Source organism: Myiozetetes cayanensis, unplaced genomic scaffold (assembly GCF_022539395.1).
Source record: "Myiozetetes cayanensis isolate MyiCay16 unplaced genomic scaffold, myiCay2020 scf20-37, whole genome shotgun sequence".
NCBI classification, from domain to species: Eukaryota; Metazoa; Chordata; class Aves; order Passeriformes; family Tyrannidae; genus Myiozetetes; species Myiozetetes cayanensis.
This window is the reverse complement of record NW_026087412.1, coordinates 3786481-3802653: the sequence shown is the minus strand read 5'-3', so window position 1 is coordinate 3802653 and position 16173 is coordinate 3786481. Positions and strand designations below refer to the sequence as shown.

General features: G+C 45.2%; 1 protein-coding gene across 2 annotated transcripts in view; it reads left to right on the top strand.

Annotated features, from left to right (window-relative positions):
- The window catches only part of SDK1 (sidekick cell adhesion molecule 1), a 390932-nt gene extending 377683 nt beyond the window's left edge, over nt 1–13249 (top strand). For both annotated transcript variants that reach the window (XM_050317843.1, XM_050317842.1), the window contains 2 exons: nt 146–275; nt 6981–13249. In XM_050317843.1, the coding sequence (XP_050173800.1) occupies nt 146–275; nt 6981–7253 (403 nt within the window). In that variant the 3' untranslated portion in view covers nt 7254–13249. The remainder of the gene's footprint in view (nt 1–145; nt 276–6980) is intronic.
- Nucleotides 13250–16173: the final 2924 nt, after the last annotated feature.

The window sequence follows — 16173 nt, the reverse complement described above, 5'->3', positions numbered from 1 at the left end:
GAGGAACTGTTGCCTGGAGAATATGGGGAGGGCTTTAATGCCCAAGTCTCTGCCTAAGGCGGTGATTCTGGCTTCTAAGCATGATTTAATTGTGCCACTCCAGAGAAATGACAGCATCCCATACACTCAGTGTTGCATTTCCTAGGTCTCCTCCTCGCCCAAGCCCAGGGGGGCTGCACTACTCTGATGAGGACATCTGCAACAAGTACAATGGAGCTGTGCTGACCGAGGGCTTGGGCCTCAACGAGAAGCCCTTGGAAGTGTCAGAATCAGAGGTAAGGGATTCCCTTTTTCCTCGCCAAGTATTGCCCAGTCACTGCAGATATCATTTCCCTGCTGAATCCTGGCAAGTCTTTGAAGTCCCAGTCCCATACTTGCATCATACTGAATGGTCGCTGTTTGCCTGTCTTAGAGGCTTTAAAATACCCACTGGCTGTTTGCATCACCAAAAAAAAAAATTAAACTAAAATTAAAATATCTAAGGAAAGAATAACAAGCAGGACCCAGCCAGGGCAGATGCCAAAGCTGGCCTTAACAGATATTTAGTTTTCCAGGGTCAGGTAGAAAGACAAGTGCAGTCAGGCAGACTGTGTATGCTGACCTCTGGAAGGGACTGAACATCCTCTTCTGCCTGTGGGCTGCAAATTTGGAGCACTTTTGGGAAAAGGCATAGACACTGTAAAACAACCAGCTACTGTCTGGATGAGGTTAAAGGTGAGATGAGTTCTGACTGTTGCACTGACTGAAGTAGGAGCTGTGGTTTGAAGTCCACAGTGCCTGTTTTATAGACAGCTCCAGCAAACCCCATGATTCAGAAGAGTGGTCTGAGTGGTGATAACCACTGCTTTAGTTACAGGGGGAGTCAGTGGGGAATGAGTGACTTGCCAGGGAGCACATGGCCCCATGGCTGTGAGAGCCCAGCTTTCAGCTCTCTGGACACCCCAGCCTTATGCTCAGGTTGCCTTTAGACTCTGTTCTCCAAGGAAGGTGAGTGTGTGCCGGCATTATCCATCTGGCTGTGCTCCATCTTGTGTCCCCTATTCCCTGGAAGAAGGAACAAAATGCTTGTTGTCTGTGAAAGTCCAACAGTGGCCAGGGGTAAACAGGCAGACTTCAAAGGATATCCAGAAAGGTAAATCTGTCTCTACAATCACACGTTGTCAGCTGAGATCCTGATGAATCTGAACTGACAGCGCAAGAAGCGAGCAGTGGGCCAAACCAGTCCAAACGTGACCCTTCGAGCAAGAATAAATCAAGAGCAGCAAGTAGTGAAAGAAGATGACAGTTTTCATCTGTAGCTTTTCTGCACCTGCAGCTACAGCTGCTTTTCCTGGCTACCTAGCTCTCACCTCCTGCTAATTACCACAGACAGCCTGCTGCTTTGTGCTGCCCTGTGGCCGACCCGTCGTGCAGGCAGCTTTCCTTGTTGCAGCTCAAGCTGCTGTCTCTGCAATGCACAAGCATTACCCTCCAGATTAAACCCATAGAGCTTTGGTCATGTCACTGTAACAGCCCAGCATTAAACCTGTCATTAAAACAGTTTGCTGAGCATGGTCGTGAATTTAGCACCGGCACCTTTTGACATTAATTTCAATGTCCCATGTGGTATTTCCTGGTAATGTGCAAAAGTCTCCTTGCAGGGTGTCATTATGCCTCCTGTGTGCACTGTTTGTACAGCAGAGAAGGAAGTGATTTGGGTGGGTTTCTTCTCAGGCTATTATTAATATTGTTTATTTACTGTGTGTTGCCGTTGAGCCTGAAGGTCTCAGTTGAGATTCTGGTGGTTTTTTGAATCTGGGTGTGCATGTGAGTATGTGCACAAAATATGCCTCCTGTTTTTCCTTGGGGCTTAGATATGCAGCCTGTCTGTATAATGTCTTTGATGCTGGTTTTTTTGTGGTGGGGAGTGCTTTTAGCCATGAAATGTTAATATGCTCCCAGTAGAGGTAGCAATAGGAGATGCTGCCTTTTGATCAGCCTGAAAATGCTGTTTATGTTGGTGGATACAGACAGGAGGTGAGAGTGGGTTGGGGCAGATGTGGGTATGGATGATTGACCACTCTCTTTTCAACTGTTTCTGTACCTATTAGCTCTTCGTGTTTGTCTTTTATTTTCTTCTTTTTTTTTTTTTTTTTCCTGTTCTCAAAGGAGATCTTAACAGACAAGCTCTGGTTTCCGAGAGCTCCAGAATTTCCATCTCTCCTAGCAGGCAGAAATGTTTGCCTTTACATGAAGAGTTAAAGATCTCTTTTTATATAAGTGCTCTACCTAGTTTTGGTCCCCTGCAACAAAGGGTGCTGATGCTGTTTTTCTCTGATACATCTATGCATGGTTCTCAAATTCCACTTAATGTGATGCACATGAGGGCAGGCAGGGCCAAAAACTGTGCTTTTGCTTTCAAGCCACATGTCATCGTGTTACCGCTTAGTCTTACGCCTCTTGCCTGAGGTGTCAAGAATTTTTATGGAAAAGAAGGAAGTTCACTGGCTTCAGGTCTCATGGGGTTTACTGAACACGAAGAAGTCTGTGAGAAACCCTTAGCCTGACTGACTGCACTTAAAACACAGCTGCCTGGGAGCGTTCCTCCAAACTCCCTCCTGAAGAGGAGAGCTGGAGAGAAACGTCGAGGAAATCAAGTAGGACCCTTAATATTCATAAATCAAGTGGTTAACTTACTCCATGTCATGAAAGCCAAGCACCAGTACTGTTAATGAGGTTAAAGAAGTTTAATTGGCAGGTATGGAGCAAGAGACTGCTATGAGTGTAATTTCTAAATGATTAATAATAATAGGCTTTTAGTTAATGAGTCAAGTGGACAAGGCCCTGGACAGATATTCTGAAGAAATTTGCTGTTCACCATGTACAGAAATTTGATGATATATCTGCTATGTCATCCAGCCATGGAAGAGCAGTTTTACAGAAGGAGAGGGGAGGGTGGTGCATGTTTGTGTGTTCTCACGTGTCCTTGTGGTCTCCCAGAAACTGTTTCCAGGAGAAAATATTCTCCCAGGTCACACACGTTATCAGTCAGGGCAGAATGCTGGCGATGCTCTGGTGTTCCCACTTCTCTCTGCAGTCTAAATGACTTTTACTTTCTCAGCTCTGTAGGAAGATATTATAAATTTCCACTTAACACTTCACAGGGAATACGGTTTAACTTGTTTCTAGTAAAGTTCTCCAGTGATTTTGACAAGTTGAGCACCACGTAAAAACCAGCTGCAGGTGAGACATTAAATAAGCAGGGGCTGCTGTGTCCAGAGAAATCTTTTTGCATGTTAGGTTACCTTGTCTCTTTTTCAGCACATTCATTTCAGGACAACCAAAAGAAACTGCTGCCATCTACATTTTTAGAAGTAATCTTATAAGACTGTTTCTTTCGCAGTCACTTAAAAAAAAGTATATTTTGAACTATTATCAAATTTATTATCAAATGTCCCACTGACTAAGGCAGCCAACTCTGGTCACTGACTTGGCCTCTGAGCAGCATTTGTGCATTTTGTGCTATCAATAATATACCTGAATAGCCTCTCATTTTCTGTATTTGTTGTTTCATAGCCATCCCTGCACCTTTGGTTGACAGTCTGTAATGTCACCGAACATCCAATCACACTCCAGCCTATGGAGGTTTCCAAGGTAACACAGCCACAGTCACACGGAAAGGAGGAAACCGAAAACAAAGCAAAAAGCCCTGCAGCATTTCTATTTACTCAATAGTTTAAAAACCACTAAAAAGTAATCCTCTAACATAAGCTGACTGTATTGTCATGCTAAACAGGTTTATCTTACTTCTCCTTGATTTTCATCGGGGCTGTGGAACAGCAATTCCTTGCTGATAAGGGTAGTTATTGGAGTATTGCTTGGAGCAGACCTTAGAAGATAGATACTTTAGAAACATGGACAGAATAGGCAGTTCCTGCCTGTTCTGAAGGAAACACAATGAAAACATGTTGTATCAACACTAACAAGCAGATTATCCTTTCCAGCATCAGTGCTAATGATGGTGAAAAGGCTGAAATTAGTGCAGCTATGCTTTATGAGACTTGCTTCTGAAAGTGGCCTTGTTTACACCAAATTAGTGTTTCCTTTCAGTTGGTATAATGGACTAATTAGTGGACAAATTATCAGCAGGTGGTATTGTTTTTAAATTCCCTCTTTCAGTTCATGGCACGTCCAAGTGTCACCGTATGTCAAAAGGCAGCAGCCCATCTAAAAGTGTTCCAAGTATTTCTCCTCTTTATTATGTTGACTTCTGGCAGTCTTGAAAGAACTTGGCTTAGGTACAGAAATTATATTAGTTTTGTGGGTGTTTTTCTGCAAGCAATGGACAGAAATCAAGTGGCTGCATCAGTACTGTTATACCTATAAAGTCATGTGTCATTCTTCTGGGTACAGCTTCTTTTCTGCATTTCTCCTCAAAGCTTCCAGCCTTTTAGTTGACTTTATGTTCCTGTGTGTTTGTGGGGACATCAGGAAGACCAGTAAGGAGTCACTAGAAGTTTTGGGGTTTTTTCTCCTTATCCTTATTCCAGCTCAACTCAGCTGTGATCCATCTGTTCAGCAGGGGTTTGTTTCCCTGAGGGGTGGCTGAGAGTGTCCGAGTCAGTGATGGTGGATTGGGGAAGGAGTCAGAGGACATGGCCAGGGCAGTGGTAGCCTTGTGCCTTTGATGGAGAGAGCACATCCACAATAGCCGAGGGGGTTCACATCTTTAGGTGCCTCTGGTGAGTGATCCATAACCATTTGCCTCTGCTCAGGATGCAGAGACTTTTCTTCTGGATGCCCACATCATCCCCAGCTTCCCAGGCATTTACCTTAAAATTAGACTGTGGAGTCACAACATGATGTTTGGAGATGTGGGTTGATGCAAAGTGCAACAACTTGTTTCCGGCTGAGTGCAAGGGGAACCAGGGTTTGGGGATCTTTTGGTAAAGTTGGTTGTGTCTGCAGCTGAGGACCAGCCTGCCTGAGCTCCTGCTGCCATTCCCTGCTGTGCTGCCACATCTGCGGTCATCAGCAGCACTTCTGTTGGAGCCCCTCACAAAAACAGACAGGGCAGTGCTGGCAGGATGTTCCCACCAGCAGTGCCAAGACTCTGGAGCTGCTCTCTGCATCCACTGGCTGTGAAGTGGTCCAAATCTGGGGATATTCCAGGAATGCTGCAAAACCCACCTGTTCAGGAAGGTCTTTGGAGGGAGCTGGATGGTGGCTTCCCAAAGCTGGCAGCTGGCGCAAAGGAGTGTTTTTCTAGGAGAGAGACTTGCTGAGTTCCTTCTGGAATAATTACTAAATGCTAGTAGGGCTTTGTTGTATTAGTAATTACATGTCAAAGCACCTGAAGCTTTTCATTCTTAAAAATCAAACCGTGCATGATTCCTAAAGAGCCAGAGCCTGGGTAATAGTGGAAGGGAAGTTTTGCAAAGCTGTGAAGAGCTGCTTTGCTCAGACTTTTGGAAATCTCTGGGAAAAATTTCTCAGCTCTGTCCATCACCCTCTGTGCTGGAAAATGGGCACGAAATAGTACTGAAGTAGCTATCTAAGCAAAGAAGTGGGATGATGGATGCTGTGCCCTTTTCAAACGATGGTTCGTAAGGCATTTGAGGATTGTTCTTCAGAGACCATTAAAAAGGAGCTTTAGAGGAGGAGATACAAGCTGTGTGGCAGGCAAGATCAAGAAGGATGTGTGTTTGCTGTGTGGTGTCATAGATCAGAACGACACCAACCTTTTGAAACTAATTGCAGCAACTAACAGTTATGAGCTGCACTTACCTGTCTGCCTTGTATGTCTTAGGCAGCTACTGCTCTGATATTTAATTACCTTTAGAATTGGCTACACAGATTGTTGGGAATAAAGGAATAAATGCTTTTGCGTGCTCGAACTGGAGATTTCGAGGGAAGATCTGGAAATGACTGGATAAATGTTAGCATGCTGTATGGGATGTGGCCGTTATTGGTGGGAACGTTCGTGGGAACAGAAGGAAAATGTGCACTTGGATACCGTGGCCAAGGCTTTGCCGTGGTCTCTGTGCTCAGCAGAGATGTACAAGCCCTCTGTGATTCCTCCAGCTGCATCACAGCGGCAGCACTTCAGAGGAGGGGCAGACGCACAAAGCTTATCTGGTTACATCTCAATAGAGCTCCCGCTCGATATTGATATGAGCTTTGAAGCTCTCCAGCCACCGTGCATAAATGTTTCAGGGGTAAGATGCGCTCTGAACGCGGAGCTGCGTCTGACTCATCCCAAGAAAGCAGCCCCTCCTGCCTGACAGCTCTTCTTTTCCAGATTTTGTATTCTCTTTCTTCTGTCGCCGCTGGTTGTGCACCTTGTACCATCAATAATCAGCTGGAATATGCAGATGGAGTTGTTTGCCTGTAAAAAAAAAAAAAAACAACCAATTTTGCTCTACTCCCTTTCAGTTATATAAGTAATTTTCAATACTTAACAGGGTAAACCACACCCAGAGTACAGTGCAGGTGGCCTGGTCTGGCCACCACAAGCAACAGCCCATCTGGTCAGCCTAAGTGGGTTTATGTGGGAGATATTCTTGCTATCCTTGCATCAGAAGAGAGATGTTCAGTTCTAATTGCAGCATTTCAGATTATTGCTCCATGTAGTGATAGTGAAGCTCTTGGTTTCCCTGTGGCATCTCTACACTTTCCTGCATCTTGTATCCAAACAGGAACTCCTGGCTCCTCCTGCACCATCCTGCAGCGAATTAGAAGGGATTTCTCTACATTGTTTATCACCAGCATTCATCAGGGTTGACATCTAGGAGCAAAGACTGGCTAAAGCAGAGCACAGTGGTTTTCTACAGTCCAGCTTGTATTACACCTGAACTTCCAACCACCCTCCCTTAACACTACAGCTTTTGTCAGCTGCTGATATTAAACTTGCCTCTATTTTTTTTTGAGAGTGGAACAGGACAAATAAACCATAGATTCTAATGACCGATTATTTCATTCTATTTTTCCCAATGCTCCAGGTCACGGACTCAGACTATGAGGATGAGCTGCCAAAGCACTCCTTTGTGAACCACTACATGAGCGACCCCACCTACTACAACTCGTGGAAGCGGCAGCAGAAAGGGGTGAAGCACCCGGCGTCCTACAGATACGAGGAGTGCACCGCCAGCGAGACAGAACCCTATTTCCAGACTGTCATCACGACACAGAGCTCAGGAGGGGTGTACACCCCCACGGGACAGCCCGCGCCCGGCTCCCGGACTCCAGTGACAGGGTTCTCCTCCTTCGTCTGAGCCGGAGCTGGGGGACACGGCCGAGCCGCCGGTGACACCTGGGGGACCCGTCACAGGGACTGTGTGTGCGTCACCGGGGCGGTGAACTGTGGGTGACTCCTCTATCAGGGTAGAAACGGATGGGAAACACGGATGAGGCTGGGTTGGTGTTTTGGTTTTTCTTTTTTTCCTGAAGACAATCAACTCTAAAAAAAAAAAAAAAAAAAAAAAAAAAAGTGGAGCTGAACGAGCTGAACATTTGTTTTAAAAAAAGAAAAAAAGAAAAAGACAAAAAGGAATTCTGAAAAGCGATGATTTTAACCACTTGTGAATAGTAGGGGTTTTTTAACTGCTTTTTGTAACACTGCTTCAGGAAGCAGCTCCCATGCCCTTCTCTTCCCTCTTTCTTTTCTCTCCCCTCCTTCTGTCCCACCGTTCCCAAACAAGCAGGTGAATTCCCTAGATACGATGAGTGACTTTGTGATGTGATTTGAAGAGAAAACATAAAACCTTCCAGGCTCCTTTTTCTTCCTTTTTCTCTACTCCTTTTTTTTTTTCTTTTTTTTTTTTTCCTTTTTCAATTTTTCCCTTTCATCAAGGTCAAGTAGAAAAACGTAGAAAAGGGACAAATTTTTAGGTGAAAAGCAGACACCTCCTCTCTCCTCTTCTCCTTGCTGCTCCCCACCTTAGGAGCACTGGCTGATCAATGTAGGCTCAGATGTGTCACTCTGTCTGCTCTAGCTCACTACTGGTGAATTTATACTGAATTGCTGACCTGCTTTTCTTTCTTCTTCAAATGGGACCTGCTGCATTCTTTAAATATCCCAACTCCAGGGCCTTTGGAAGAGAAGATGGCTCAAAAGAGCACTGTAGGCAGTGGTGGGTGAAGCAAGTGGGAAGAATTCAGATGCAAGGTCAGTTTATTTTTGGCGTGGCTCTAATCCTCCCCTGTGGACTGCGTGTGCCATTTGAATCAGTCATTTTCTAAAAGTCAAAGGACACAACCCAGCAAGCTAGAAGAATTTTTCAATTAAAATTGCAGTGACAAGCTAGAGAGTTTACTAATTGATGAGAGGTTTGATCATCAAAATTATCCTGCCCTACCAACAGAAGTTGAGCATCCTTTCTCACCCAGACACTGCAGTCCTGTTTACTGGTCTGTAAAAGAGTACACAGTGGCAGGGTTTGTTTGATTTTTTTGGGTTTTTTTAGTACAAAGACACATCACACAGACTAGGAGAGTTTTGGTGTCCACAGGTGCCTTTTATTGATTCTTCAGCTTTGTATCTGGGAGAAGCAACAACATGTCTCCAAATAAAGCTAACCAGGTTTTTCAGGCATTAGGGTCATGAATTACCTTGTGCACGTTTACAGTCTGTTTGTGCACTTGAAACTACGGCCCTTGGAAAGAAGAGAGGGGAGTTTAAGTTTATTTTCCATCCTTTTGTACAGCTCACTTTTTGTTTTCTTCTCTACTATCCTTTCCCTGAGTCTTTCATGTTTTAGCAGCAAGTTATTCGCTCACAAGGAAGTTGTCAGGTGTTGAAAGGATCCAAGTCCAGCCCTTGGACCTGAACAGTCCTGGTTCACCAGAGTTTTTATTGCAAGGGTTTCAAAGGTGTATTTGGAAGTAGGTGAGTCCTTCCCACTCCAGCATCTGGCATTTGTTCCCAGGTGGATCAGCCAGAAAAACTGGTCCTTCCTGAAGTCCCAGCAGGGCACATGTGGGCCCTGATACTGTTGAAAATTGCCCCTGTCCTCTCTAGGGATGTTGTTTTTATGTCATGTAGGGATGCAGGATGTTTGTGGCATGGGGTGGTGGTGTCTCCACCAACCTGCCCATGGGGCCTGGTTAGGAGTATCCTGGTGGCACCTCATCAGAACAGTTGAGGTCCAAGGGCAAGCTCAGCCTCACTGTCGCCTTTCAGTGCCTCTTGGACAGGGCAAACGATCTCAGAACTGCTTTTACTCTCTGGCACTGCCTCTGAGCACTGCTGCTCTTGGTGCATGCAGATTCTGGATAGCTTTGGCACTGGATTGCTGTTCCTCTCCAAAGGCTCCAGAAAGAAAAAGTTCAAAACCAAAAAACTCCAGTGGGTGTGTTTAAGGGCTTTTGAGTTTGGAATAATGATCCGCAGCTCATTAGATGGCAAGGGATGCACAAAGACACGGGCTCGAGCCAAAACCCTCTGAGTCATCCCCCTCTCTGCACCTGGGTAGGATATGTGTGGGATGGAGAAGGGGCTCCAAAGAGGATGACTTGGAGTATGCTGTGAAGAGGAATGCAAAGCAAACAAAAAACCCACTGCCTTCTGTGCACTTTGACTGTTCTCTTAAGCCATATGGACTTTGCTTTAATTACTGAACTGCCAAAATTTGTTTTGCAGTCTGAGTTTTTTGTTTCTTAGACAGAATTATCTACGTGACTTTCTGTTTTGTTTTCTTTTTCCTTTGTTATTTCCTGCATCAGATTACATATTTTAAATGCCTTGGTTTTATACATTTGACATAGCAGTGCAATTGCTCTTGGAGTTTTAATGGCGCTTATCCAACAGGTATGAGAGGTAGTGCTGCAGGAGGAGCCTTTCAAGGACCACTAAGTACTTAGGAATATAGATTAGTAGGAAGGAGATCAAATACTGAAGAGTTTGCTCCAAAGGAAAGCATAGTGTGAGTAGCTCCATATCTCCTGAACATTGCCAGATCAGAATTGGTGTAAGGTGCAGTTACTCCCTGGGGCTGATCTGATTCCACACTGAGCGAAAACAAAGCAAGAAAACCACGGGGAATAAAGGAAATGGACTTTGTGGCCACTGCTCCACTGAAGGACAACACGGGGAGCAGCATTATCTATACAAAGCAAGGAGAAGAGACTGTTCCTTTTTTCTCAGAACCAGCTGCAACTAAAAAGCCTGAGCTTGCTGAGGCCCTGCTGAGTTGGCTGTGTGGCTCTTTTCTTCTGACTGCTGCCGAAATAACAGGTTACGTGTGATCCCTTTAGGACCCCTTGATCCAAACAACGGTGTTTCTGTTCCATTCTCATCCGCAGTGTTGTGGCTCTCGGTTGTGTTTTGTTTAGGAGGGGGCTGTTCTGACGTGGGGGGTTATTTTCAATAGGCAGTTTCAGAGCGTGGAGATGCAGTGCCCTGCTCAGCCCTCAGCTGAGCACAGGACAAGCGTTCTGCTGCCCAGGATCCTGGGTAGCTACGTGGATGGTGCCTGTGCCTCCTTGCTGATGTGCTGTACTTGTAAAATATGGCTAATGGGTAGGTTTTATTTACTTCAGATATCAGGTAAATTGTTTTACCTGGAAGGAAACACTCCATCAGTTAGCAGGAAAGCTCTATTTCACAGCTGCAATCTTTGGGAATTGCGGCCTTGAAATACGACTTTTAAACATTAGTTGTCATGTTACAGTAAGTTCACCCATCAAATCCACTTCCATTTCCATCTTCCTGTTTGGAACAGTCTTGAAAAATGAAGGCTTATATTTAAAACACATTCTTAGGATGTTTTATTTTTATTTATTTATTTACCTTCCCCTTTATCAGGTCTCTTGGTGGCTGTTGCTAAAAAATAAAAACAGCATCATGAAATGACCAAGGGAGACATTTCAGCAAACAGTTTAACAGGAGCTTGTTCTTCATGCAGTAGCCATAGCAATATCCAATTTCCTGCAGGAAAAAAGTGCCCAAGTCTTCACCCTCTCCCAGGGCTGAGACGACACCAACCAGCACTGTCAGCAGCGCTCCCAGCACCTTGTCCCTGGCAGAAATCACGTGCAAAAGTGCACCAGGTGGAGGAGCTGTGCTGTTCCAGCCCACTCCAAGGGGAGCACTTTATCCCTCAGTACTCCAGATCAGACCTAGTGTGTTCCCACCACAGCCCACAACCCTTGGGTGGAGTGTTTTCCATTCCCACCTTTTCATCCTCCGACGCTGGTGCCAGCGCTGTGAGTGCAAGTGGCAGCGGTGACAAGGGACAGGAGAGGGCACTCTCTTGCTTTCACCTCTGACCGTCTGTTTTTCTCTACCCTGGGAGTCATAAATGCCTTCACAGGGAGGGCAGGGAGAGGTGAGAGCACAGAGCAAAGGATTTCAGCAGGTTTTACTTAAGGAACCACACTTTTGCTATAAGTTGGCATTACTGGAGAAAAGAAAGAAAAACATACCAAAAAAAAAAAAAAAGTGATGTTTTGCAGATGGGCCAAGATCTCATATTTTCTGCTTATACCCAGGTCTCTGCCAGAAGCTGCTGTAGGAATTGTTTAGACGAAATATCTAAGCCTGTCTTGACATGGAGATACATTTATTATCCTTGTCGTTGCTTCCCTCAAGAAATCCATTGGGTCATCCAAAGATTATCCAATCTGCTTTCCAAAAAGGGAGGAGAGAGATATGTTTATACATACAAAGCACTGGTGTCTTCTCCCACTCACTGCTTTCAGATAAGCAGGCAACTTGTTTGAGAAAAATCCTTTTTAAAAAGGAATTTATCGGGAAACTTTAAAAAAAAACACCTCCAAACCACCACATGGGAAAGATAACCTTTGGCAGAGTCATTGGAAATCCTGAAGTCTAGAAACCTGTGACATGTAAGACTGCCCATGATGCCAAGACCTCCTGTCTTTACTGATCTCCTGTATCAGCAGCAGCCAGAAGGGCACACACACAGTGAGGGGTGGTATTGGGAGAGGAAAAGCCATCCCAGAACATCTGGTACACGGGCAGGTTATACTGCAAACAGCTTCCCTCAGCCTGGAGTTCCTGCTAGTTCAGTCACATTCCCTAGGTTGTTTTTATGGGGTTTTGTCAGCTCGTGTGGAATCCACACATTGTCAGGGCGTTGCTAGAGGTGGGGGAGGGTGTGTTGGTGTGGCATTTAGACAAAGCCCCACGTGTGATGATGGGGTTGTACAGTACCCACTGAAACCTTCCTATAGAAACTGCCCCTGGATTAGGAGCACACTCACCCCAGGACTGAACGTGCTGGGTCTGAAATGGCTCCACCTGACAAGTCAGAGAATCCTAAATTTGGGTTGGAAGGGACCTTAAAGATCATGTCATTTGAACAGCCCTGCAATGGGCAGAGACACCTTCCACTAGACCAGGTTGCTCCAAGCCCTGTCCAACCTGGCCTTGAACACTTCCAGTCCCTTCGGTTCTTTGTATTTCTGTACTCCTTTTCTCCTCCCCTCAGGCCTCCCAGACAAACAAAGCTGGCTTGCACTTTGTGAAGGTGTAAAGTTTGCTGTGCCCCGGGTAGTAGAGAGCCACAGCAGATAAGCACACACAGAACAGTGGGACAGGTGAGATATGTTTGAACAAGGAGTGAAATACCATTAGCACTTGAGATTCAGGCTCTGACTCAGACTTTTATCTTCTCAAAGCTGCCACCTGCCCGCATTAAATGGCCTTGGGGCCTCCAGGCTTGGCAGGAAATTCATTATTCCGATGCTGTTCGATCACTGTGCACTTTCTTGGGGCTTGAATCACTGGATATAGAGACAGGAATGGGGTTGCAGAGCTTTATGTCAAAGTGTTTTCCCATTTTTGTCCAAATCTCTAGATCTGGGCATTTCTGCTACAGCGGAATGGTGGTGTTCTGCGGTTGGGGCACCCAGAAAGTGCCACCAGCGCTCCCCCTTCGATGCCATCACACCCCTGGGCAGTGCTGGGATGTGTCACAGTGCAGTGGGAGCTCTCAGGTAGCAGAGAGGTGCAAGAACCCCATATTATGGTAAGTTTGTAGCTGGTCACTTCACCACTCTTGGGATGGAGTCTGTCCTCTGATTTGGGATCAGATTTGCTGTCAGTTTAGGGGTAGGACCACCTTACACAGCTGTGTCTGAGTTACCCTCGGTGTACTGCGGTTATTGTTGCTTTTAATTCAGCATCTCCCTGGAGATATCGCCCTGGGTTTTTGTTCCACACCTCTTGTTAGCCTCACCTTCACCACTCCACTATTTTATATGAGAAAGTTACTTCTTCTTTTGCAAACTTGCTTCTGATTAAAAGAAACCCTTTTTTGAAACCGCTGTGTCCTTGGTACATTTATTCTGTGGAAGGGGAAAAAGTACTTTTCCAGACTCTTCTGTTATTGGAGAAGTTTCTGGGTGCCTTGCCAGTGTGCTCACGAGTTAACAGCTCAGGACAGTGAAAATGTAACGGGCTGAAATTCCTCACTGTTTGTTCTGGACTGTAAAATCTTATAACCCCTGCTGCTTCTCAGCTAAACTGATACTCTCAAACAGTTTCCACCCCAAATTTGATCAGCTTTAAATATTTTATTATTTTGCGGTGATAAACTTCCTCCAGATCCTTAACACAAGAGAGTCAGAACCCACTTAGAAACAGAAACTTACAGGGCCAACACTTTTATTGCCTTTGTCCCCTTGCAAATAATATTTGTCCTCCCCTACAGTGTTGTAGTAGCCTTTAATCAGTTCCCACAGACGTGCAGATGTTGGGGAGGCAGGACCAGATCCCAGCTGGGGGAAATCAGGACAGCTCTGTTATTCCAGGGTGGGTGGTTGTGCTTTTCACTCACTGAGCATCTGGCCTAGAGAAGTAAACTAAACTCAGTCAGGTCAGCTACAGCTCTGGTGGGAGAAATGAGGGCGAGAAATCAATGTTTTCCAAATGGGAGAAGGGAAGAAAAAAAAAAGTCAAACTGTGAAGGAAAGAATTCATATTCTCCTGCTCCTGAAAGGGATATTATAAATAATGCAGTGTTGTATAAATATAGGCAGCCCTCTGTGGCTGGGAGCTTGTAATAACCCAGAGGTATCACTGTACCCATTTTGAAGATGAAAATCCTCCCGCCACAGCATTTCGTGAACGAGACATTATTCTGCAAAATTGCCATAAGATGCAGAAGTGCTTTTTTTGAGGCCATTCGGCTCCAAAATGTATCATCCTCCAGCTTCCAGCCCTTCCTCTTCTCAGGGTGCATTTTCCCCACACATGTTTTTGTGGCTGGAATTGGAGCACGGACCTAAACATGGGAGTGGATGGGAAATCTGCCACAGCATTTGTAGCCTAAACAATACCAGAGAAAACAGATTGGCTTCCCGCCCTGCCCTGAACAGCACAAGCAGTGGCTTGACTGAATCAAGTAATCTGGGCTTTCATTACTGATCCTTTTCCTGCTATTTGTCTCTTTTGTTCCCTTTTTTTTCCCCTCTGCGTTTTTACTCCAGGGTTATTTATTTTTCTCCTTGCTCCTTTTATTTTCTATTTCTCTTTTTAAGCCTGCTTCTTGTCTTTTATTATTTTTCCTCTCCTCCTCTTGCCTCACTAATTATTTTCATTTCAAACCTTCATTTCCCACAAAATCAAAAGGAACTTTGTGGGAACATGTGTTTTTATTGGGTTTTTGTTCACTTCCACTGTGCCCCAGGAGTTCTTTAACTTTGCTGTCTTGTTCACTTGGGAATGCTGGGCATGCCCCTCCAAGCCAAGTCGATGTGGCCACTGACTTCCCAGGCTGGTTGAGACCTTCATTAAGCAGCAACTGGCACGTTCCTCACCACTTGTTAACGAGGTAGGATAATCCTAAATCAGACACGTGAAGTCGTTCTTTGAGGTTTTTACAAGGCAAATTTGTCAGCGGGCGCTGAAAGCTGTGAAGCCTTGTGGAGTCAGAGAACCTGCACCTGTGTGCGTGGAGGAACAAGGAACCTGCAAACCAGGGTTGCGTGACAAAAACGTGTTCAGAGGAAGAAGCGACCGACGCCCACGGTGTCATGCAAAGGTAATGCCCTGCATTGTGCAACTTCCACGGGGTTCCGTGAACCCTGGAAAAGCAGCAGCAGCAAAACTACAGACTTGTAATTCTTTACCCTGAGCTCTGCTAATCTCGGGTTTGTGCCCTTTGTGCACTTGGCAGAAGGTGTAGATAAGGCTAAAAGGCAAGTCTGAAAAAAAAAAAAAAAAAAGATAGCATGTGTAATATGGTCTGGGGCCTCATGCCAAGAGTGACAAAATGCCTTACAAACACAAGTGACCTCACCACAGCCCTGTCAGATTGGGAAGGATTAATATCCCGCCTTTGGTAAGAGGAAATTGAGGCACAGGCCAGCTTTGCCTGTGGGACCAAGCTGCAGTCTGTGGCTGGTATCAGTGTGCCCAAGTGGCCTTGATTGCAAATGTCCTCAGCACAGGGCAAAGGAAACACATCCTTCTTACAAAACAGCAGGATGAGTTATTTTTGGGTCTTTATAAATTGTCTGTTTTCCAGCACTATCATTCTTACCCTACCAGGGGAACATGACTGACCTAATTAGAGTCTAATTCTAACAGTACAAGGCTCAACTTGTAAATACCAACTTTTCTTTTTACATTTTAAGTTATTTTTTATGTATGTACGAGCTTATCTGATTGGTATAAACACTCCATAGGTAGGGAGCAGGAGAGGAGCAGGGCAACAGGAGTCCTCAGAGATGACTCTGTGGAAAATTTGGGATGAATAAGGGTAAATTTTCAAATTGATTTATGAGACTGTGACTTAATCTGCTGGTAGACTGCATCCTCTGGGATTAAACCTCACGTAACCTGATGGAAATTAGGAAATGTTTTATGCCCACTATGGCAGAGGAAGGATTCAGTATTTCAATCCTCTGTCCAGCAAAAAATATCCAGGGTGATCGATGAAGACACTTTCATTGATCCATAGCTGTCTCTGCACCACAGAAGAAATTAAAAGGTGAGAAAAAGATGCTCGTTTTCAATGAAGCCCATTTCATGAAGCCAGCAAGGGTTAATCCAACCAGCCAAATGCCTGGCTTTAGTTGCAATAGAGAAATGCTCCCAGTGGGGTTGAGTGATAAGCCTCCAGCCATACCTGCTTAGATTCTCAAGGACTGTGCCCAAACATGTTCGGGATGGCTCACATCCCACAGCCACTGATAGGGAGTCCACAGTGCCGAATAAATCACGAG